Source organism: Kryptolebias marmoratus, linkage group LG2, assembly GCF_001649575.2.
Source record: "Kryptolebias marmoratus isolate JLee-2015 linkage group LG2, ASM164957v2, whole genome shotgun sequence".
Lineage (NCBI taxonomy): Eukaryota > Metazoa > Chordata > Actinopteri > Cyprinodontiformes > Rivulidae > Kryptolebias > Kryptolebias marmoratus.
Genome location: NC_051431.1, coordinates 17,754,920 through 17,779,131, shown reverse-complemented (window position 1 = coordinate 17,779,131; position 24,212 = coordinate 17,754,920). Strand labels below are relative to the sequence as shown.

General features: G+C 41.1%; 2 protein-coding genes across 2 annotated transcripts in view; one reads left to right on the top strand and one right to left on the bottom strand.

The window, feature by feature from the left end:
• Nucleotides 1–306: 306 nt before the first annotated feature.
• The window catches only part of megf6 (multiple EGF like domains 6), a 44,485-nt gene continuing 20,579 nt past the window's right edge, over nucleotides 307–24,212 (bottom strand). Inside the window, exons 15-37 of the mRNA XM_017424025.3 lie at nucleotides 23,297–23,425; nucleotides 22,582–22,710; nucleotides 19,212–19,346; nucleotides 18,727–18,861; nucleotides 17,654–17,779; nucleotides 17,288–17,419; nucleotides 15,993–16,121; nucleotides 15,763–15,894; nucleotides 15,347–15,475; nucleotides 10,154–10,282; nucleotides 8,801–8,929; nucleotides 8,557–8,685; nucleotides 8,238–8,366; nucleotides 8,020–8,148; nucleotides 6,269–6,400; nucleotides 5,880–6,008; nucleotides 5,464–5,592; nucleotides 4,350–4,478; nucleotides 3,052–3,180; nucleotides 2,807–2,935; nucleotides 1,910–2,038; nucleotides 1,642–1,770; nucleotides 307–1,244 (exon numbers count right to left, since the gene is read on the bottom strand). Coding sequence (XP_017279514.1) covers nucleotides 1,165–1,244; nucleotides 1,642–1,770; nucleotides 1,910–2,038; nucleotides 2,807–2,935; nucleotides 3,052–3,180; nucleotides 4,350–4,478; nucleotides 5,464–5,592; nucleotides 5,880–6,008; nucleotides 6,269–6,400; nucleotides 8,020–8,148; nucleotides 8,238–8,366; nucleotides 8,557–8,685; nucleotides 8,801–8,929; nucleotides 10,154–10,282; nucleotides 15,347–15,475; nucleotides 15,763–15,894; nucleotides 15,993–16,121; nucleotides 17,288–17,419; nucleotides 17,654–17,779; nucleotides 18,727–18,861; nucleotides 19,212–19,346; nucleotides 22,582–22,710; nucleotides 23,297–23,425 — 2,936 coding nt within the window. The 3' untranslated portion in view covers nucleotides 307–1,164. The remainder of the gene's footprint in view (nucleotides 1,245–1,641; nucleotides 1,771–1,909; nucleotides 2,039–2,806; nucleotides 2,936–3,051; nucleotides 3,181–4,349; nucleotides 4,479–5,463; nucleotides 5,593–5,879; nucleotides 6,009–6,268; nucleotides 6,401–8,019; nucleotides 8,149–8,237; nucleotides 8,367–8,556; nucleotides 8,686–8,800; nucleotides 8,930–10,153; nucleotides 10,283–15,346; nucleotides 15,476–15,762; nucleotides 15,895–15,992; nucleotides 16,122–17,287; nucleotides 17,420–17,653; nucleotides 17,780–18,726; nucleotides 18,862–19,211; nucleotides 19,347–22,581; nucleotides 22,711–23,296; nucleotides 23,426–24,212) is intronic.
• LOC108240496 (EH domain-containing protein 2) lies at nucleotides 19,887–23,093 on the top strand. Its single transcript, XM_017424026.3, has 6 exons — nucleotides 19,887–20,200; nucleotides 20,278–20,454; nucleotides 20,656–20,753; nucleotides 21,101–21,513; nucleotides 21,596–21,760; nucleotides 21,862–23,093. The coding sequence occupies exons 1-6, from the start codon at nucleotides 19,980–19,982 to the stop codon at nucleotides 22,423–22,425; spliced, it is 1,638 nt and encodes a 545-aa protein (XP_017279515.1). The 5' UTR covers nucleotides 19,887–19,979; the 3' UTR covers nucleotides 22,426–23,093.

The window sequence follows — 24,212 nt, the reverse complement described above, 5'->3', positions numbered from 1 at the left end:
TTGATTTGGATACATTTGTTCTATTTGTTAGCGCGTCCATTTAGTTAACATATGTGTTTATGTCAACTTAATTTGTTGCTTAAGATTAACTTTGTGTTTGTTTTTGCCGGTACTTACCTGCCTTGGAGTTGCCAGACAAAAGATGGGGGCCAGGGCTCAGCAGGTTCAAATGCTGACTGGACTGCACCACTAGTTCCTGCTGGCGAGGGGGATTTGTAGTTTCTTTGTTTAGATAGGTTTCTGTATTTTAAGTAAATATGAGTGTTTAAAGTTTAATATTTTGGGGTTTTATTTTTGGGTCTTTAGTTTAGCCAAACTTAGCTGTACTGTTATTTGTTTTGTGTTGTTTGTAATTGTATTCTGTTTAGTTACCCCTATTGTGTCTTAATTGGTCTGATCAGCCAGTATATAAACCCCTGTGTGTCAATTCTTAAGGAAGGTCAGTTATGTTTGTTTGTGCAGCCAGGGTTTGTATCTTTTTGCCTGAGGTTTTTTTTTTTTTTTTTTTTACCTCTTTTATGAGGTCAGTTTGTCTTTTTGTTGGGTTAAAATAAAAGAAACTCTATTTTTCTAATATTTCCTGGGACTCCTCCTGTTTAAACTCGGTCCTTCACAGACCTGTATAATACGTTGTTCCTTGTTGTTGCTGGACAATATTTTTATCTCTCAAATAAAGCACATTTAGTTTTTGTTTGGTTTTATTTTGTTATTTTTTTTAATAAGGAATAAACTTGCAAATATTTCATGTTTTTTTTCTTTAGATTTAGTTCATGACGTCATTTGGTTCTGAATTGTTTTTGATGTAAAAACAACAAAAAAAAGGGATGGAATTGGATGGCCTTCCCTTATTCTAAAATTCTTTTTACAACTCATTAAATGTCAAAATGATCCCCTTTCAATCAGCAACAGTAACCCGTGTATTGCTATGAATTTCGTACAAGCTGGAACTTTAAATCTTAAACACGCTGGCCTACGTTTGACTTTATGGTCTTTTGAAGACGTCTCACGCGTCAGCTCCTGTGGTTGATCGTCTCGGCCTTCAGACTCGGTGACGGAGTGCCGGTCTCTGACAGCTCTACAGAACCAACACAACCTCTTCACAGATGATCAGAGGGAATCTTCGCTGAGCCGAGTCCTGCGCTCGAATTTGCACCTCTGCTTGGGTTATGTGGTTTTGCTGCCCGTTCTTCTCTTTCTGTGAGATATGGAGAAGCTCGGCTCTCCGGAGGTTTGGTGCAGCAGCGCTGTAAAAAATAAAAATAAAAAAATAATGAAGGGAGAGGCAAAAAGCTATCAGCACTATTTGAAAATCAAAAGCAAATGTTCTGGGTTTTTGAAGACGAGGTAACTGCTACGTAGTCTCCCGTGAGCTTGGCTTTGAGGAGGTAAAACGAAGACAGCCTGAAGCCCGGCGTCATGCTGGGTGCAGATTAAAATAGCTGTCAGGAGAAAGGAGCAGCTATTGAGGGAGACAGGGTGACACGCAGAGTGATGGAGCTCAGCCTCTCACACTTCACGACACAATATTTCACTAAAGCTGGTGAGTCTTTACAGCCCTCTGAGTGTGTGTGTGAGCGTGTGTCATCATGTGTCCCAGTTTGTTTTAGCTTTACAGCTCAACATGTGTGGAAGTACATTTACTTTCACTACAAGTTGGGCCGAGCCAGGTGAGTGGACACAGGCATCTCCCGTTTACTCGATCACAGCGGGCCCCCTGGAAGCACTGGCACAGCAGAGCGCAGTCGGGGCCAAAATGGCCTCCGTCACAGTCTGACGAAAAAGAAACAGAATGGAAGGAAAAGACAGGTTTGAAAGGGAGGACATATCCTAAATGAGAGTCAATGTGGGCATTTTTTAATGTGTCTTTAGCATGCTAAATAGAAGATGTTCTCTCAAAAGGTGCCATTACTTTTCTCACATCTCTGTCCCCAGCGTCCTGAGGGACAGAGGCACCTTCCAGAGGATGGATCACAAGGAGCTTCGCCAACACAATCACATGACTTTGCACAGCTCGGTCCAAAGCTGCCAGTTTCACATCCTGTAAGACAAACACACACACACACACACACACACACACACACACACACACAAACACATTACAGTTGTAAAGCCATTCACATCATTGTTTTTTCCAACATTCTACAGCTGCAATGGATCATTTAGTAAACCTACCACATAAATATAAAAAAACAGGTTTTATATCATTAAGTCTAGATCTTCAGATGACCATCTTTAAAGAACATTTAGGTCTCCTGCAAAAAACAAGTGTCCTATTGCATTTGTACCACACATAAAAAATTGAATAAGTCCAAACAAAAAATCAAGCATTTTGTTAATTTTTCATAAACACACAGAAAAAACTATGGCAATTTTATTTCTGAAAGCATGTGCCTGCAGCTGCTCCTCAGTCGTATCTCCTGCTGGTGCTGAAGTGGCCATTTAGGCACTCACACTACAGCTGAGAGCCCCCAGAGCAGGTGGGAGGGCACAAGGAGGTAAGAAGAACATCCATAAAGTACCTGTCTTTCAGAGATGGTGTGACTGAATGAAAGCAACACACACATATTTCTTGTTAGTTTTTGGCACTTTTACTCTTGTGTTTTTTTTTACTCTGTTTGCAGGTGACTTAAATCTAGCTAAACACCTTTTTAATTCAAGACTTTTTTATTTATTGTATATGGTAGAGCAGAGTTTTATTTATTGTAGTCATTTTAACTTGTATTAAAAGTCTTTAACGTGCACAAGTAATTTTATGCACCTTCTCCTTATTTTTCACTTTTAGGTTGTCACATTATAGTGCACTTACGTCTCTGGCATTGCAGGCCACTGTATCCCGGTGGACAGAAGCACTTGCCTGTCACGTGGTTACATGCTTGCCCAATCTTACAGTCACAAGACATGGCACAGTTCACCCCATAATACCCGGAAGGACACTCTGGGAGGAACACAAAAGATCCAGTTACTGAAGCCACCTCATTCACTTTGGAAGCAAAGATAACAAGTGTCACTGAGACTCATATTATCATGAGGCCTTTGTGAAAGCATGCGCACCGTGTTGACAGGAGGGGCCGTAGTACCCAGAGCTACAGCTGCAGCTGCCAGTGAAACGGTTGCAGGTCCCATTGTTGAGGCACAAGCAATCTTGCGTGCAATTGAGCCCATATTTTCCTGATGAGCAGGCTACACAAACATAGAAAAACATACAGAATGAACAAACTAAGTGACAAATTGCAAAATTCTCTGTAAACTAGTTGTCAATACTGATAAAAAAGATAAGAAAAAGGAAAACTGGAAATCTTTAGGTGTGATATTTAATATAAAAACAAAACTAAAATGCACGTTTTAGCTCAGGTTTGGTGTGACAGTAGATTTGCATAAAACTGTGGCAGTTAACCACTCAAGTCTATCCAGTTAACCACTGGACAGACTTGAATGACATCTCAGAGAATGTCAGGATCTGGGGGTTTTAGGGTTTTTTGTATTGGGTTTATGTTTTCTTTGATTCTGTTATTTGGTTCTTTGTGTTTAGCCTTGTCTTAGTTCAGTTCTTGTTCCTCCTGTCTTTGTTTCGTGTCATTATTCACTTCTCCTCAGTCAGTCTCTTGTTTTCCTGCCACGCCCATCTTCACCTGATCCTAGTTGTAATCATCTCACCCACTTCCCCTAATTACCCTATTTTAAAACTTGGTCATCTCCTCCACTCACTGCTGGTTTATTGTCGCTTCATGCCCATGTCCCTCTCGTCTTGTGTCTCAGTTTTGGATTTTGTTATGTTTGGTTTTGCTGCCATGTCAGCCTTCGTTTTTGATTATCTTTGATTTTAATAAATTAGTTTCATTTTTGAAAGATGAGTCTGCGCTCTGGGTTCGCCTCCTTCTCCACCCAACCTGACAGAAAGTAATTATTGGTTGTAAATCTAAAACTGAAGCCAGACAAAGACACAAGTGATGACATCATTGCCTGCCTTATATGGCGGCGGACGATGTTAAAGTGAAAGATAAACTAAAGTGATGTTTTTCAATAGCTTTGGGGACTTTTTATGTTGTTTGTTTAGCTTATGAATTTGTCAGTACCAGAATCCACTTCTGTTCAGTTTTATTGAAAATTATATGACACGATGAAAACATGCTTCTCTGGACATTTTCTCTCAGTGGCAGACCAAGCTGTGTTCACAGCCACTAAAATGTCCCGAGTCAAAAAATGTTTTAGGTTTTCTTTTTACTTAATTTTACAATAACTTTATCCAAACTGCATGTGTCCCACACAGACACTTTGTACTTTGGCAGAAAGCTGCAGCCGTCACTGTAAAAAGACAAATCATGCAGTTGTTTATGAAGTTGTAAGAATACCTGTCTCACATCGGGGTCCAGCCCAGCCCAGTCCACACTTACAGGACCCGCCAACAGGATCGCACAAAGCTCCATTCTGACAGCTGCATGTGTTTCTGCACTGCAGGCCATAGTTCCCTCTCAGGCATGCTGGAGAAACGTAAAAAAAAAAAAAAGACAAAAAGACAAAGTTGCAGATTGTTCTCTTCAGCAATAAAACCGATGGGTATGTGCTTTGTCTGTCCTGTTCAAACACACACAAGACTGCACTAACCACACACTCGTGTTTATTTAAGCAGCAGATCATTAAAGAGATGGCAAAGTGGTCTAATTTGGCGCCGATATAAAAGAATAATCATGTTTCTTTGGGTAATTTAGAACGGGTAAAACAATAAGCAAGACATCTTTGATTTCCCTGTTTATTTATTTGCTTGCTTGCCAAAATCCAGCGACACGGAACACAGAGAATGAGCTACTTAAAGGTTTGTGTAAACATTCAACAAGAGCGACTTAAGAGGTGGTATGTCCAAGTACAAGCAGGAAGGCTAACAAAGAGAACATTTAGTGCGAGTTGGGCTGGAACACCCTCTCCCTCCCGTTTGCAATCCAGCTGAATTGCTGATAAAGGGGAGAGATTAAGAAAACTCAGCTCTGCGTCTGTTTCCCGGGAATAAAAAGCCCTGTGATCATCAGAGGTCATACTCAGAGGAAATGGAGAATTTGTTCCTTAAATATACAGCGAAAAATGTTGAAAACTACACCCTCGCTTTACTGGTTGTTTGTCAGTCTCTTTTTCGGTCTCTTATTTCTAAAGAACTCATTAAAGCCAATGGTTCCAAATGATGCGTATCGGCCTCAGCGGTGACTCTTTGTTTACTCATGAGAATAGTAAAAGATAAAACGAGCTGGATTAAAAACTTGAAAGGTTGAAATCTGTGATATGGTTTTGCTCACACTTGTCAAATAAAATGTCTTTTGAGATGTAATACATAGTCATTTGTTGCCTAAAAAACAACAATTTAAAATTTTTATGACCAGTTCTAAACTTTACATGAGCATTGTCTATTTTGTGATAGACAGTGTGCAAATATATTAATTAATTTGACAAAAAAACTAATTGCAGCTTTTGTCTTACCTTGATGACAAGATGGTCCCATCCAACCAGGGCCGCAGATACACCTTCCAGTTGTTGGGTGGCACTGCCCTCCTTCCCCACAGGAGCACAAGTTTGCACAGTCTTTACCATAATACCCACTTGGACAACCTGCACAAAAAGACACCCTGTTGTCATAATTTCTTAGCCATCAATCAATCAATCAATCAATTAATCAGTCTTTTTTTCCAGACTCAAGGATGATCCATAGCAAAGTAAAAGGAAAGAGATAAAAGAAACACACAAAAAGATAAATAAGATAACAACATTAAACTCTAACTGACAAGTATTTTCCCAATACAGCAAGCACTCTTGTGGCATTGGGTAATTCCTGTATAAGCAAACAAAGAATTTGTTGTTCTGTAGGACAAGAGGTTACAATTTTTCTGAAGACCTACTTGAGCCACAGTCAGCTCCAATGAAACCAGAACGACAGTAACAAGTCCCAGTCTTGAAATCACACTGACCACCATTGAGACACCTGCACCTGGACTTGCAGTTTGGCCCAAAAGTGCCGGCTCGACATCCTGGAAGCAAAGCAAAAAAAAAAAAAGTGGTAAAAGTTTACTCATTTTGCTTTTATGTCTGTTGTTTCTGTGTTCATGGGCTTTCCAATTCTAGCTAAGGAATGATAAAATCTTGGGTAAAGAGAAAAGTTATAAAGTTCTTCATTAAATCTTTTGCTTTTGTGAAAATAGCCGCAGTAGGCAAAACATACACCTTTCTGCCACATTTCACTGCATTAAACCCTAATGACTGTTTCTTCAGAGGTGTTACGTATACTCACGAAGCCTGCAGCGTGTCCCGTAGTAACCAGGTAAGCAGCTACATTTCCCCATGACAGGATGACACTGTTCATTGACTCCTGAACACTGACAGAGCTGGCTGCAGTTCTGTCCAAACAAACCAGCAGGGCAAGCTGAGGGGACACAAGCAGAAACATTCAGCATCAAGTGCATTTCAGCGAATGGGCATGAAAGCATTTGTATGAATCTACAGTATAATAGAAGGCCTACAGCAGGAGGGAAACCTTTTCTGAAAGTTAGTTCAGATCTATTTAAGCTGGGTTCCGCGGAAAGACTATGAAAAATAATATCTCACCAGTTGTAGACTGATATTTGAATGACCTAAGTAACCAGTGACCAAAGTGGACTGCTCCCTTCCTAAAACAACTTTATCTTTAAAAATTTCAAAGCTGTTTATGTAAAAGCTATTTTATAAACAATTGTATCATTGTCAGTTTTGCATTACACAGTTGTTTTGGTAGAAATATTATGATATTCCTGTTGAAAGTACTGGACTGGAAATGCCACACCTAGCTGCTGCTTCCACTTTTTGTGTTTGCAAATGTTCATCTAATTCTGTGTGACATGTGTGTATGACATAAAACTGACAGGGATGTAAAGGTTTATAAATTAGTGTTTGCATGAACCCCTATGGCTCTTTTTTTTTTCAAAAAAACTGGAGTTGTTTTAAGATGAAAGTAATCCAATTTGGTCTTGGCCCTGCTCAGACTAGCTGTTAGCTCGCCAGTCCAGTCAGAACAAAATTTAAGATATTTATTGTCCACAGAACCCCACTTCAAAAGAACTAAACTATCACTTTAGGATTTAGGTGTTCAGGTAACATGTCTTAGTTTTTGCCTCTATCTTCATTTTATTTTGGAATTCAATCATAACTGCAGGAATAGTGGCAAGTGAAACCTTATTGCAGTGTTAAATAATCACACTGTACAGCTCTGCAGATAAGGCCCTAATCGTGGACACATTCAGCAGTTTGTGGGAACAAAGACACAGGCCATTTCCCTTTCCTCTCCCAGATAAATCTGTGAACATACAGGGGCATTCAGCACTTGACTGGTAACAATCCCAACAACTTTCCCTGGTGCCCAAAGCCCAGGCGCTCACAGAGGAACATTCTTTCACACACCCTCTCTGCATCCCTACGTATACACTCATCACAATAATGAATGAAGTCCCAGGACAATCGGTCATATTGACCAAGATGAATCTGTGAACCAAACATGTTTTGGGGTGAGACCGCAGCACTCAGCTACTCAGTCAAGCAGCAGCAGGCAGCGTGTGGGACAGATAAGAAAGGACTCCAGACTAAAGAGGCAATTACAGCGCTGTCATTATGCATGTCTGCCTTCCAAAAGCCCTTATCCGCCGCCGAGGAGACAAAAACAATGCCTTCTGTTTTACTTGGCAGCCGGTGTGTAACATTTATCAGATGTCTAGGGAGTGTGTAAGGAGAGGAAGGGAGCTGAGGCTGTGAAAGGGGGTGGGGGGGTGCTGAAGGAGCGAAGAGGGGTTGAGTAGTGAAGCTGCTCGTATACAGCCCTACAGGGTGTGAATAATGAAACATTCTTATACAGTCCTGAGATAGTGAGGGTCTCATGTAGAGGTGGAGTGCATTTCCTAGAATGGACAAAACTGTAATCTTTCCCAGGACCAAGAGGAAAAAAGGGAGATGCTATTGATATAAATTAATTTAGCTGACATATAAATATTTTGTTGCTGTTCTTCTTCTTCTTACTTTTCTCACAGCCTGAACCTGTGAGACCAGCTGGGCAGCCACAACTCCCAGTCTTATGGTGACAGGACACCCCAGCCTGGCACTGACACATCTGGGCACAGGAAGCACCGAAGAACCCTGGCAGGCAGGCTGAGGGTGGATGCACAGAGACACAAAGTTAGCTCACCCAAATGTTCTGTCCAGCCAGTATCATTCAGCTGCTGGCCATGCACACTCACGTTTGTCACACCTGGCTCCTCTCCAGCCTGGCTCACACTCACAGCGACCCGTTGCGTGGTGGCAACTCAAACAGTGGACGCAGTCGCACCTCTGCTCGCAGCCCTCACCAAAAAATCCCTTTGAACACACTTCAGACAAAACACACAAGCATTCATTGTCACCATGCATTCGAGCTCTGGAGTTTGTAAACCTCACCATCTTAGAATATTCCTACAAGATGTGACCAGAAAAGCTACACTTACATATGTTTTATTTCTTTTTTTTATTTTTTTTAATCTAATAATATGCTGCCAAACAGAACCAACTTTAAAAGGTCACCTGACTGACAAAGCTCTCCAATCCATCCGGGCAGACACACACATTTCCCTGTCATTCGGTCACACCTCCCACCGTTTGCACATTTGCAGGTCTTGTTGCAGTTTTCTCCATAATGCCCTTCTTCACACTCTTAGGCAGAAAATAACAAAAACTACATTCAAGATAACATTCGAGCAGCATTTAACAGCATCATTAGAAGTGTCTTTACAAAGTGCAATTCTATAGTACGGATATTAGGACTCACCCAACTCACAAGCAGCTCCGGTCCATCCTGGCAGACAGGAGCAGCGTCCACTCATACTATTACAAGATCCTCCATTTTGACACAGACACTTGCCAGAACAATGTTCCCCATATTGTCCTAGAGGACAAGCTACATGCAGGCAAATGTCACAGTTCATGCAGTAGAGGTAATAAGGTGTCCAGTGGCTGAAATTTAGTGCCATCTAGTGGCAAAATTGCAGATTGGAGCCAACTAATTTACTACTTAAACTTCAGCATGCAATTACAGATTTCCCTTCCCATTATATCCTTATAACAGACTTGTTGGTTTATTTCTATAAAGAGACTTTTTTTCTGCTTCGCATCAAGCTGTAAGCTTGCAAACACGCTGTGAGGAGTTTGATGTTTAAGTCTGCTAACAATGTCAAAGCTGCACAAAAATCCACCACTGTACGCCTCTAAATAAACAAACTGGGCAGCTTTCAAGTGAAGTTAGTCAAGTTATTGAAGTAAAGAACTACTCAAGCAGTTGGCAGTTGAAGCCAGTCCAACCAGCCGTGCAGCTACATTGCCCAGTAATGTGGTCACACTTTCCCCCATTCAGACATTCACAGGTCTGACTGCACTGCTCTCCAAAATGACCTTCTGGGCACTCTACCCTCACAAATAACACACATGTAAGGTAATTTAACAACGTGTCCTCAATCAAAATTCCATACAACACAACATCAATTGCAAATGTATAGGAACAGTGAGTTTAGCTGACATTTGCAGAGATTGTGGCTTTTAGCACTTGTGTTGCAAAGCTTGTATTACTGATCAAAGATTCACATGCCATTTGGCATTTATAAACGAGGAAAATGAGCAAACGACAAAGATGGACCATTAAGTCATGCTAGTGGCTTTCTGCTGACTCTGAATCTGGTACTCAGAACCACAAAATGTCTGTGGCAAGAGCAAAGTCTTGCAAAAAGCTGCAGAATGACAGACTAAGAACTTTAGTGGGCAATTCACTAGATTCATTAAAACAAAGGCATGAAATCCTCAAGAAACTCTGGCTTGAGAGCACTGATTGGTTAGCTGCTAAAAGGGTCTTCCAAGCTGCGCTCTCCCTCACTCCTGATGTTGATCGCTGTGTACATGTGGGTGCATTTATCCAGAATAGACCTCAATTAAACCCTGTGTGCCAGAGGGCACTCTCGTCCTCCCTGCTTTCTCCTCCCTTACCCATCCCTAAAAAAGTCATTGGCAATGTCTCATTATAGAGATAATTGTTCACAAACACATCTTAGTTGTGTTTAAAAGAGAGGATGGCGTGATGGGCCACAGCGAGGGCCTCCCTCACACCCTGTTTTAATGATGTGGCTTCCATTACCCAGAATGCAGTGTGGTCCTGCCCAGCCGGCGGTGCATAGACAAGCTCCTGTGATGTGGTGGCAGCGGGCACCGTTCCTGCACTCGCACATCTGGCCACAGTCAAGACCGTAAAAGCCGTCCGGGCACGCTGTGGGTCGAGATAAAACATCCAACTGGTTACAACTGGCAGCTTCACAAAAAAAAAAAAAAAAAAAGGAAAGGAAAGGAAAAGATTTGAATGCCTAACTTTTTTTTTTTTTTTTTTTGAATGTAGCTTTTTCTCTTCCCTTGCCTACCTTGCACTCTCGCCTTTCCCTCTCTGCCCTGCAACCTCCTGAAAATACCAATATCAAATTGCAGCACCACGCTGCGGCTGCTGCAAAGAGTCTGCGTTCGTTAAGTGAGCTCCTGTCCCACACATGTGTGCTGGATCTGGGCCACATCAAAGTTTACGGCAGATCAGAGGCTGTTCCCTTTTTTTTTTTTCTTTTTTTTTTTTGCGAGGGGGGCACAAAGAGCCGGTAAATAGAGCACCTGCTGTGTCCACAGACCCCACCGGCACACGGCAAAACAATGCCTGGTAAGTGTTCTCCACAAACACACCTACAGAGTTGCAGGAGATGCCAGTCCAAGTGTCTGTTTCCCCATTCTCAGGGAGTGCTAGAGAGACTCTTCAAGTGTGCTCATGCAGTCAAGTGACACTCACAGAGTTTGCTAAACATGGTGCCTGCTATCCAGAAGAAGCTAACCAGACGCAGTGGGATAAATGAACCTTTACACTGCTTAGATGTAAATATTGTCTGTAAGCATGACTTCACTGGGGCAGGAAAGAATGACTGCGCCTGTTGTTGATGGCTCAATTTGTCACTGCGGAGTTCACAGGCTAACTCAAGCATAATAGCTGTATTCTGCAAAACACAAAATGTTCCCTGATTCTGACACTGATTTACAGAAACACCGCTCTTGGGTTTGTTAAAGTCTGTTGATAACAAAGGTTTTTTCTCTTCAGGTATATCTCTGTTTGCTCTTGGAAAATTTAGGCTGCAGAGAGCTTTTTATCTCCTGCCACTAAAATGCACAAGGCAGGTGATAATGTTTTTGTCTGTGGCTGCACTTTTGCTTGTCTTGTTAGCAAAATATCTTATGAACGATGAGACAGTAATCACTGGATATACATCTACAACTGATTAACTTTTGAAGTCAACCCAATTTGAGATGACGGTCGCAAATAATCAGTAACACAAAATGGGCTATACCTCTGTTATTTGTACAGCTATTAATTAAGCTGAATTTTGGTGTGGTAGTAGCTGAGAGTCATCCCCCAACACATTCTAAACACTACACACTTTGTAAGAGCTTTGTTTTAAACTTTGGCAATAATTGATAGAGTCAATTCCGACAAGCTGTGAGCAAATATTTCATAAACCACAAGACAGTAGTGCCTATGACACAGTCAGTTTTACAATTATTGAACTAAAATTTGAGGTGGGAGTAACAGAGTCAGACTCTGCAAGATCTTGCAATATAAGTATTAAGCATCTTGAAAGGCATTCCTTTAAGGAATGCTAGGCTTTAAAACATATTTAAGAAATCTGTTCATTCACCCTTCTTTAATGTAGATAATTATATGTACTGTAATATCACAGTGCTAGGGCTGTTCCCTTCCAGTGAATGCATCTTAAGCTCTTCTTACACTTCCAGCTGATGATGCTGTCCACTCCTCCTGTTCTAACTCAAGGTCTCAAAATGGGAAAAGTATCTCTCCTGTTCAGCAGTTTCTTGCCGTGTTCCCACGCTGACAGCATGACGTCTTTGCCAGCTTTAGTAGTGGTTAGGCTGCACTTTTAATAAAACTAGCCCACTGAGGATGCTGTCATCCTAATACAGCTGGACATTAACTCAGCGGTAGCAGTGTCGCTGGTTTATTGTCTGTTGTTTATTGTTAGGACTGCACTGACGCCATGGCAACAAGCAAACATGGCCTGTCTTTTACCCATTCAACAGTAGCTTACACATCAAGTGGACATTAATGCAGCACACATCTTCAGAGCTAAAGCCTAAGATATTTTGGGTGGAGTGTATTATTTGTAAAAGCCAGCAGGGGGAGACTAGTTTTCATCCAAACCACAGGGCAGCAATCTGTCATCTAATATTAGCGCCTTGTCTGCTAGCATTTATAAATGTAGACTCTTCCCTTTGAGTCTTTGTTTATAGGTAGACGCGGAGGTTTTTCCGACAACCACAGCACACGCACACACACACGCACGCACACAGTGCCATCATTGAAAGCCTCCATCTCTTGACTAAATGAGCTCTTTAAGACAGCAGGATTATTTCCAGATCCCTGGTTGTGTAAGAGCCACTGCTGTCAGCCCATAAAAAAGGTCCAGAGACCACACAACCAGCGAGAGCAGACCACAGAAACAGAGCGGATAGACTGAGCACAGAATAGGGCTTCCTGGTGCCATTCAGGGCCCGTACGAGAATTAAACAAGCAACAAAACAACGTCGGTCGGACCAGAGTTCTTTCTTCTGCGACCAAGTAAACTGTTTTGATGCGAACATCAAAGATCCAGACCAGCTTGATCCATGTCAGTTGAAAAAGTGGAAAGCTGGACCCACGTCAACACGCACAGGCCTCTTTTTTCTGATAATTATTGAGTGAAAAGTTGTGCATCAACACCAGCACCACAATAGGGCTTTTTTGGCAAAAATAAAAAGGTATCCAAGTCTTGTGGGACCACAGTAACGACATGCAAGCTTTAAAGGGATAGTCTGGTAACTTTTAAAGTAATGTTCTGTCAAATAGTTATCAACAGTTAGTACCAAATCAGCTGTGACATCACAGAGCAAAGAGTATGGAGAAAAGGGCAGAAGGCTTCATCTAGGCTAGGCTAATAGCTAGCCAAACGAGGGCCCGTTTTTATTCTAGTTTTTCATGCTTATACAACTCTTTCTCATAAACAACACACCAGTGGGAGAGAACACTTCATTAGCTAATGTTAAACCTCTACACTTTTGCATTACACCATTTGTTTAGTTTGTCATCATTTTCTCAACCAAACAACGTCCATGTTACTACACAAATGTGTCTGTGCCGAGCATAGACCATGTATATGGTGCTGAGGCTGCTGAATGCATTAATATTATCTACTGTAGAACTCTTTCATATCAGATTGACAATTTTGAGAAAGAGTTGTTTGAAAAGGCTGAAAATGATATAAAACTGCCCCTCGTCTGGCTTGCTATTAGCTGAGCCTGGACAAAGACTTCTGCCCTACTCAGTGCTCTATGACTGATGTCACGACTGATAACATGCTATTGAAAAATCAGAGCATCACTTCAAAAACTGCCAGACTATCGCCTTAAGACACATTTTAAATGCATGAATAAGGATTGCCCATGTACGATAAAACTCTGCATTGTTGAGGCACGTCTTTACATTTCTATTTTGAGAAACACATGAACTAGGGAGATCTGGATCTTCTCACAGCGCAGGCCTCTTCCTGATTCCTTGCGAAGGAAGAGGCCCAGCAGATGACTGAGAAACTGGACACCTATGTTTAAGCCCTAAGAAAATGAAATCTGGTCAGACTGCTAGCCTCATTTCCACAGCAACATCCAATCAGAGTGACAACCGCCTGTGAGGCCATTAGACTGTTATGACTAGAGATGTGAAGCTCCGTTCTAGTGTGACATGGCCGTGATTTACGGTGTACCACGGAGGTGGTATGAATTTCTACGGCTGGTATAGTGAACTCCCAGTAAATCTTATAGTCTGTAATAACACAAGGCCACTTCAAGTCAGAAGACTATAATCAAGGATGAATCTATTACACGGCTAAAACTCTTGGACTGTTGCAGTTCAGGACAAACATCATAATGGTGAGATGAATAGTTGCATGAAAGGTTTGCTATGGCTGAGTGGCTGCAAAGACACACTCCATCTGTCCCAGAATGACTAATACAAATTACATCTTGGGATGTGTGTGGTTTCAAAATGGTTTTGCTCATGACATTATACGAGCAATCTGGTGATTCATTGGATCCACTCAAACTGTGGGAAAGCTCAGACGATCAGAAGAATGTCCTGCAGCACCATCTAGTGGCTTTACAGTTAAACTGGTGAGTATAAACTGTAATTATTATCATTTCCAGTAATTATTTTGTAGCTTTTAAAGCCACTGCTTAAGTTTGGTTCTATAGCTAATTTTTCATTTTTGTCTAATTTTACTTTATTGTTCAAGTTGTACAAAATAAATAGTAAAATTTAAAGCAAAAATTAGAGGTGATAAGTGTCAAGTTTAGTAATTTATTTCTTTTAAAGAAAGTTGAAAAGCGGACAATAATGTTTACTGCCTGTGTCTTTTTTTTTTTATGAAAACGCCTCTTTGTGGAAACTATACAGTTTAAAAGATTCTGAGATGAAGAATAAAATTAAACTAAATGTTTTAAAAACAAATACAATTCAGTTCAGTTTTTAGTTTTTACCCCAAGATTAGAACAGAAGAAAATTTTGGTGTCTAAACACAAAATGCTTTTTATCGCCTGCCATGTGTGTGTGTGTGTGTGTGTGTGTGTGTGTGTGTGTGTGTGTGTGTGTGTTTGTCTGTTAGCAAAACATTTCATGAATGAAACTCTGAAAAGGTAATCACTGGCTGTACATCTACACCTGATTAACTTTTAACAATCCAATTCAAGGTGTTTTGCTAACAGACAGAGGCAGGTACCACTTTAAAAGAAGATTATTAACTTGGTCAAACTAAGGAGTTCTTCAATGTCCGATTACCTATTTCTTCCTGGAAGGTGTGCATATCGCCAGCTACTTTTCATGCCAAAGTTTTAAACTAAAATTATTTTTTTATGTTGAAAAGCTGATTAAGCTGTGGCTGTTTTCATCCAGTCTTGAAAATATGTGCAACATGGGATCTCATGTGATCCATTAGTGCCTGAAGTGTTGGGGATGGGTATCAGACAGACAAACGAACACACACACACACGTGCTCACACACACAGAGGCAATTACATGATCACCTACCTTTCATGGCGATGGGCAATAGGAATCCAACTGACATTTACTCAACCATGCATTTAAATTGACTCCGTTTATGAATAACAAACACAGCCAGGTCTAAAAGTAACACCAAACATAACAGAAACGTTAGGGAGGCTTTAAGAACTTCTCATGATGCAAACAATACAAATGACATACTTTTCTCACAGTAAGCACTCGTAAATCCAGGGGAGCATGTGCAGGCTCCGCTCACATGGTCACAGAGGGCTCCATTCTGACACCGACACTGCTGAGCACAGCCCTGACCGTAGCTGCCATTCATACACTCTGCAGAGGACAGGAAATGGGAGCTATATGAGTTTATAAGGCGACACGAGATGTAGAATCACATTATGATCTCAAACAACAACAACAAAACACATGTTAACTCAAAAATCTCAAGTAAAAAAAAAATGACACTATTAGAAACACCTGATTAAATAGTAAAACTCCATGTACAACAAATATATCAGTGTACATTAACTCGAAATATGCTATGAGTGTAATTGCCCCAAGGTGGCAGCACTTGCTAAATCTTTTCAAACTCCGACAGTACTCCTGAAATCCATGCTTACTCTCCTCACACTGGTCTCCGGTGTAGCCTTCCTCACACACACACTGACCACTGACTGGGTCGCAGCCCGGAGGGCGTTCCTGGCACTGACATCGACCGGTGCAGCCCGGGCCCCAGGAACCTGCTTCACACGCTGCAACACGCGTGCAGACAAACAGGCACACCGCTCTGATGATGAGTTACTGTAAACTCTCTTTTTTTGTATTATTTGTCTGCCCAGTAAACGCTTACAAGTTGCACAGTCGTGGCCTCGTTTGCCGGGAGGACAGAGGCAGAGTCCAGTCCTTGGGTCACAGCTGGCACCAGGGTGGCAAGAACAAGGTGTCAGACAGCCTGGTCCATAGAACCCTGCAGGACACTCTATGTACAACAGATAATTCATCAAAAAAATCTTTGTTTTGCCATCATGCTGCATAAAAATATTAACGTCTAGCCTTTATCTAGTTTTTATTTGCCTGCCTATTATGTAATTGTATATGTCTGTGTGCGCATTTGCTTATCTGTCTGTTAGCAAGATCTTTCATGAACTGCAGGATCGATTTTAATAAAACTCCCAGAAACTATTAATTAGATGTACGTCTACAAATGATTAGCTCATGTAGTCAACTTGATTTAAGATGGCCACCAGAGCTAATCAACTTTAACGAAGACAAACATGGCTGTAGCTCAGTCATTTTTACAGATACTGAGCTAAGATTTGGTATGGTACTAGCTGAGACTCATCCTCAACACATAATCTGAGTACTAACTGACTGACTGACCAAGATCTTGGTTTCAAACTTTGCTATTAACTATTAGAGTCTGTTCTGTTTGTTAGTAAAATATTTCATAAACTACTCAACAGAATTTAATGAAACTTTCAAAAAGTAATAATTAGCTGCACATCTACAACTAATTAGGTTTTTTCAGTTCAAGGTGGCCAACACAGCCAACTGAGCTTGGAAAACAAAAATGGCTATAATTCAGTCAATTTTACAGTCATTGAGGTAAAATCTGGTGTGGTAGAAGCTGCGACATGTCCCCAACCCATGATTTAAGTTCGACACATTGTGCAAGATCTTTGTTTAAAACTTTGACTTTAACTGTTGGAGCCAACTCTGCTAGCCTGTTTCCAGATATCTCATGAGCCACTGGATGGATAGTTGTTTTAAACTTTAGCGTGCAAGGCTGTGAGTGATACGCATTCCTTCAAGAAAAGCTACTCTTATTTTACTACGCTGCCGACGTCAAATAAAAATAACTGCAAACAGATTTTTCAGATACAGCCTTTGATACGTTGCTTTCAACCCCCAAACTGTAGGGTTTAAATGTTTTTGTCATCTTTTAGGTGATTAGATTAAATATGAACAGATCAACAGAGTAAAGCAGTTTGCAGCATTTCTTATGAATATGTACCCATGAACAACACTTTGATGTGTTTATGAACACATAAAATGATCTGTGATCAGTTAACAATTTCCAAGAAAAAGGGCCCCTCTGTTATTATGGCAGAAATTACATTTACATCAGCTTCTATGCAAACTCACCTTTCTGACAGAGGTTTCCCATGAAGCCTGGCTTGCAGTCGCAGATACCAGTTTTCTTGTTGCAGGATGCGCTATTCTCACAGTCAGGACAAGAATGTTGGCACCTTAGCCCCCAGAATCCATCAGGGCAGTCTAGGAAGCAGCAAGTCACATTCAAAAAAATATAGCAGTAAGTAATTCCCGCTGGTTACTTGATGTAAAGGACATTTGCAAACTGGTTCGGCATAAAGGAGCATAAAACTGCATGGTTGTTCAGTGACTTACAATTATGGCAAACTCGTAGTGTCAGTGAGTTCAAACTAGACCCCGAGAACTTGTGTTTTCTCTTCAAACTGTTATTAAAGGACCATGTGACAAAATAAATACCTTCTTGGCATGAATTTCCTGTCTTCCCAGCAGGACAAATGCACTCTCTGGTTACAGGATCACAGGGAGCTCCTTGGCAGTCACAGGTCAGGCGACAGTTTTCACCATAGCTTCCTGCTTGACATGCTGGTAACAAACAAACACGAGAGAAATTCAAAGCAGAGATGAATAACACAACGGTCAGGGCGAAAGACAAGAGAAAACGTGGGGTTGCACATCTCTGGATGAGAAAAAAAGAACTGCTCGAGTGAAAATTTAGAGAAAAGTTTATTTATTCAGCGTCTGCCAAAAGCTTCTGGAGCAGTAACCGAAGTAAATTATCCCTGTCATGATCCAGCCTGCAACTTGAGCTCCAGAAAATACAGAAAAAATAAATGATACGCTTTGTTATGTGTCTCAGAGAAACTCAGCTGAACCTAGACATGTTCTCTGCATTAATGCTGACATATTTTTGAGTAACTCGGCTCTGTTATTTCAGTCCTGTCCCCAAAATTAAATTTCAGTTCATAAACATTATTCAGTACCAGTTTGGAACACAGAACAGAGGGTTGAACTTTTCATCAACCCTCAGAATAAACAGCCACAGGACACCCTGCTGAGCAGGAACAGTCATTTGTGTGGTCGTGCAGCTTAGAATAACAAGAACACCTACGTATCCAGCTGAAATCAAGACAAAGGCTTATTTATTTCACCTTCTAAATGCATTCAATTCATCAAAAGCAGCAGAGAGCAAATAAAACCGCAGCGGATGGATGTAAAAAGGGAAAATTGTTGAACCCATTGTGGAAGTACAGAGATTCAAAACAGTGTGTGTTACTTAGTGTTTGTCAGTGTGATGCCAGAAAAACCACATTTTTGCAGACTATTATATATAATGATGACCATATTATAATGACATCAGTGTACTGTGGTTCTGTTTTAATAAAAGAGAATCCAACATGAATCCGTTTTAAACCTCTGTAAGGCAGCAAATAAGCACCAAAAAGTCGAACTAACTCCACATCTGTTTTAATAATTATTTGTTTTGTAAATGTCTGTCCTTTGTAAGACATTAAAGCAGCGTTTTGTCTCACCCAGCTGACACTGATCTCCTCCAAGGCCTGCAGGACACTGTTTGCTGCACTCGCCGGTCCTGGGGTCACACGACCCTCCACCTGGACAGTCACATGGCTGCTCGCAGCCGGGACCAAAGGAGCCTGGATCGCACTCTGCATCGTGACACAGAACAAAGGGGAGGATTACGCGATGACAAAACACAAGACATTTTTGTGAAACTATGCTGTAACTAATTTTCTGTTATGCACTATTATATCAAAACAACATCTTAACGAAAGAGACTATTTCACGTTTCCTACCCTTTAATGGCTGACTTTGTGTTGCATTACTTAAACAGGAAAAAAAAAAAAAAATTGGTTGCTTCTACCATTTCCCTCTATGAATCTGTCGACCCATTAACGTGGCCTCGAAAACACCTTCTGGCTGGGTCTACCTTTCAGCTCAACTGAAAACGTCCATGTTGCAGATCAAATCCAAGGGACACTTTGCGAAGCACTCGCACCTTTCTCACACCGCGGACCGTGGTGTGCGTCCTTACAGAAACAGCTCCCCGTTTTGGGGTCGCAGCCAGCAGAATGTTCTCGGACGCAGTCGCATTCCTTGGAACAGCCAGCATCGTGGGTCCACCTGGGACAAGCTGAGGGGTGGTCCAGAACACAGTGTAGTGTTTAATACTGCGCTATAACACTACGAAAAACAAGTTCACATGGCAACGTTTGTTTGGTAAAGTTTAGACGGTAGTTAGGATAAGAAAACTTTCTCAACTACCAGATTTCATTTGCAGTTTGAGACCAAATAAAAACACCATGTTATCATAAATGTCAGATTTTTGCTGGTCTAAGTTTGACCAAATTTATTGAATTTCCTGTAAAAAAAATCATACCGTATTGTTCAAATCTTTATCCAACAAAGTTTGAATTAACAAAATAATCAAGAGTAATGTTGACACAGTATAAAAAAATCATGCACATACTGTATGAGAAGGGCTTCCTAATACATCCACAATCACTGAGGCTGAATCTTGGCAAAGATGATTCCAACTCATCATTAAGCACTGAACTGCACTCCACCCTGTCCCTCTCCACACTGGCTTCATGTTAGGTGCAGCTGCAGGCTCCGGTTACACCCTCTCCACCCTCTCATTGTCCCACTGCAGCATGGAGCAGACAGCTGCTGATAACCCTTGTGCACATTCTTCCAGCGGTCAGCTTGGTCCTAGAAGTGTGAGCAGCTTCCACGTCGAGGAATAAAAGGCAAAACCTCTCCCAAAATGTCCATCCGGAGGTTTTGGAGCACCCCTAAAACGCTGGGAGACGTCAATATGGTGACAGAGGAGCTGAAGAATCTTTACTACAAGAGGCTGCTGCCGATAGAGAAATACTATTCCTTCCATCACTTTCACTCACCGAGCTACGAGGATGCAGATTTTGACAGCAAACCAATGGTGCTGGTGATGGGACAGTACTCAACAGGAAAGACAACTTTCATCAGGTATGGCTCACAGCTCATAGTGTGTTTGAAACGTCGAAAATGGTACTTGTTGTGGTTTACACTGTGTGTATCCTCAGGTACCTCATAGAGGAAGACTTTCCTGGCAGCAGAGTTGGGCCAGAGCCGACCACCGACTGCTTTACAGCCCTCATGTATGGAGAAAAGACACAGACCATTCCTGGGAATGCCTTAACAGTGGATCCAAAAATGCCCTTTCGCAATCTCGATCCATTTGGAAACTCGTTTTTGAACAGGTGAGGGAGAATCAGCAGACAAAAGTAAAGAAACACTGAGACATAAAGAGAAAAAAAATAATTTTTTTTTTTTTGATCTAAAAAATTTTTAGAAATTTCTGTCCATTACTGTATGTGCAATAAAGATACACGAACTTAAACCATTAAATTAAGCCTCTTGGGGTTTTTTGTTTATGTATTGGTTTGTTTTTCTTTTTTAAGGTTTCAGTGTGTCCAGATGCCAAATCAAGTCCTGGAGAGTATCAGCATAGTCGACACACCGGGCATCCTAACAGCTGCAAAAAGGAAGCTTAGCCGAGGTGAGACTGAATGCTTTTCATGATGCTGTTAGTGTCAGAAGGATCTGTTAAGGCATTGCTTCCAGATAACTAGTGATCAAGTGTTATTGGGGGAATACAGTTTCTGTGAGAAAAGCCATAGAAAAGAAAACAATAAAATGGAAATTATTGGCCCAAATTAAAGCACTGGGAGGATTGGAACTGCTTTGTTATAAAGATGTATATGTCTGTGGGTGTAACTGAGATGGCTTAAAACCAGTGAGGACCACTGGGATTAGTCACATGGTACTGTAGTTCTGCTGGCTGTTTGGATTTCCCCATTACACACTGCACTAATGAAAACCCCGTGTTCCATTCCTTATGCACAGGCTACGACTTCCCAGCCGTGCTGCGGTGGTTTGCAGAGCGTGTGGATCGGATCATCCTGCTGTTCGACGCTCATAAACTGGACTTCTCTGATGAGCTCACCCGGGCCTTTGGGGCTCTGTATGGCTATGAGGACAAGCTGCGAGTGGTTCTCAACAAAGCGGACAGGGTGGACTCTCAGCAGCTCATGAGAGCGTATGGCGCCCTCATGTGGTCACTGGGGAAAGTGTTCCGAACCCCTGAAATCCTGCGCGTTTATATCGGATCTTTCTGGTCAGAGCCGAGGCTGATGTGCGATCACTACCAGCTGATCGAGCTGGAGGAGGAGGATCTGCTGGCTGATGTAAGGAACCTGCCACGCAACGCTGTAGTGCGCAAGCTGAATGACCTGGTGAAGAGAGCTCGCTTAGTCAGGGTGAGAACTTTAACTCTAGTAATGTATTTACAAATTCTACAGCTGTCACGGTAGTTTTATGTCTGATTTGGTCTCTCCTCAGGCTCATGCACACATCATCAGCTATCTGAAGCAGGAGATGCCAACGATTTTTTGCAAAGAAAGCAAGAAGCACAACCTGATCTATCAGCTTCCTGTGATTTTCAACAAGATCCAGCAGCAGCATCGAGTCCCAGCTGGAGACTTTCCCGACTGCACCAAAATGCAGGTCAAACAAAGCTTTTCACTTACTGCATGATTACGACAGTTTTTAAATTTAATTCACTGCAAAGTGTTGTGTGAGCCTCACAAGACTGTGTCCATTTTCAGGAGAAACTTTTGGGTCAGGACTTCTCAAAGTTCAAGACATTGAAGCCAAGCCTGATGGCTTCTTTGGATAAACTTCTGACCACAGACGTAGCCAAGCTGGTTCCCTTACTCCAACTGCAGGAGAAGAAGAAGAAGTCCCTCCCCAGCGTGTTGGATGGAGAATTTTTGGGAACATTCAGGCGAGAGCATTTCAGACAAGATCCGTTTAAGGAAATCATCAAAGACGATGAGAGCAGCGAGATGGATTTTGACGAGTGGGCTGTGGAGAAATACAAACCCAAATACGATGAGATTTTCTACAACCTGAGTCCTCGGGACGGCAAACTCAGTGGCACCAAAGTCAAAGAGTGGATGACAACCACTCTTCTGCCTAACTCTGTGCTCGCTCACATCTGGAGGCTGGCTGATGTTGATAAAGACGGCATGTTGGACAATGAGGAGTTCGCTTTGGCGGCCCACCTTATTGAGGGAAAGCTGGAGGGACACTGGCTCCCTAAAGAGCTTCCCTCTCATCTGGTACCACCATCCAAACAGCCAAATACACCAAGTGACGCATCCATTTAATCGTCACATAAAGTTTTACAAAAAGTTCCAAATATAAACTATATACTGTAATTGTATTCTTGTAATATATTTTGTTACTAATGTCATTAAAACAACAATCATGTTAGTAATATTCTTATTAGCTAAGCACAGCTGAGTTTTTAACCTTTTACTCACCTAAATGGCAAAAACGGCCATATAATCCTGGAGAGCAGAGGCAAGCTCCATACAAACGATGGCAGGGTCCATTGTTGGGACAACTGCACTTTCTTCTGCAGTGCATCCCAAAATACCCCCTTGGACAACCTATTAGTGGGAACGATGCCAAAGAACTTGTTACACTTTTAAAACACAATCTCTGTTTGTCAAGAAAATCCAATTGTCTAAAAAAAAGAAACAGTTGTTTACAAATTCACTAATTAATCGTCAAATATAGGCACTATATCAAATGTTTCAAAATGAAGTGTTTTTGTATTTTGATCATTTTTTATTATTTGATGCTGGTGACGTTTGTTGTCATATGTAAAACATTGGCATTTAAACAGTGATCACTTGTTTTTTTCTTTCCATGACATTATAGATATTTAATGTTTTGTAAATCAATGTATTTTGTGTTTAATTACATTTTTACAGTTTCTCACAAGGCCAGTTTTTTTGGAAAACAAGGGACAAACAATTACAATAAGGAACCACTGCAAGAAAAAACAAATAAATAAAAATTTTTTTTTTTTTTTCTTTGAGTTGCAAGACAAGATGAATTATTAGGATCAAACCAAATGTTTTGGATATCAAATACAATTAGGTTCAATTTTTGGTGTCTGTTTTAATTTTTCAGACCATTAAAATTTACTAAAATGAACTAATGTATTTATAAAAGAGAATGTATACACACCATCCTCACAAAGAAGGCCTTGTACCCCGAGGGGGCACAAACACCTCCCGGTCACAGGATCACAGGAACCTCCATTCTGACACTGGCACACACTGTTACAGGCCAGACCAAAGCTTCCGGGTGGACAAGCTGGAGAGACAGGAGGTGGAGATTAGTTACAGCATTAGTTACAGCATCACTTCCTAGACAAGACTATGGAAAAGTCTTTGAAATTAAACAAAAAAGAGGAAATAAAAGCAAATAATTTAAGGGTTGTGCTCATGTAAAAGCAAAGTGAACGCTTTTGTCTTCCATACTCTGTTTCCACATGGTGCTCATCTAACGTTCATATTCTCACAGGTCTCGTTACCATTTCTGACATGATCCTGCTGACTGTTTAGGATGTGCTAAAGTGCAAAATACCAACCATGTCTGCTTCAATTCCCTGTTGTATTTTGAGTTTAAAAAGAGTTTGGAATTAGCAACATCATGGTAGTTTGTTATGCAAAATTTAATGCACCTCATAATTAGTTCATAAAGAAGGACTGTCAGTAAATAGAGAACATGTTATCAAAATTTCCCAAAGTTTTTAAAGCAAGTTCAGCCCCATTCTATCGTGTCACAAACTTGTTGTGTTTATTTGCAACTTGGCAAAGTAGGAAGACATTGTTTCTGTTTTATTATGAGAAACTTGATGCAGTCTGAAATCTGCTTAAAAATATTGATAAGATCTTTGGAAGTGGGGTTTTGCAGAGAGATTATAAACAATTAATATCTTACTTGTTGCAAACAGCTCTTTAAATGACCTCAGTTTAGACAAAGAGAGTTTAAATCTGACCAGATCAATGAACTAACAGTGAGTCCATGAAGGGAAGAAACTATAGAAGATTGCTACCATCCTAAACAACAGATTTCACAACTGTTGATGCAAATGACA

Excerpts from the sequence above, each read along its gene's own strand:
- LOC108240496 (XM_017424026.3), top strand. The coding sequence starts at position 19,980 with ATGTCCATCCGGAGGTTTTGGAGCACCCCTAAAACGCTGGGAGACGTC. Across the intron at positions 20,201-20,277 it reads GGAAAGACAACTTTCATCAG|GTACCTCATAGAGGAAGACT; the intron begins GTATGGCTCACA and ends GTGTATCCTCAG. Across the intron at positions 21,514-21,595 it reads AGAGAGCTCGCTTAGTCAGG|GCTCATGCACACATCATCAG; the intron begins GTGAGAACTTTA and ends GTCTCTCCTCAG.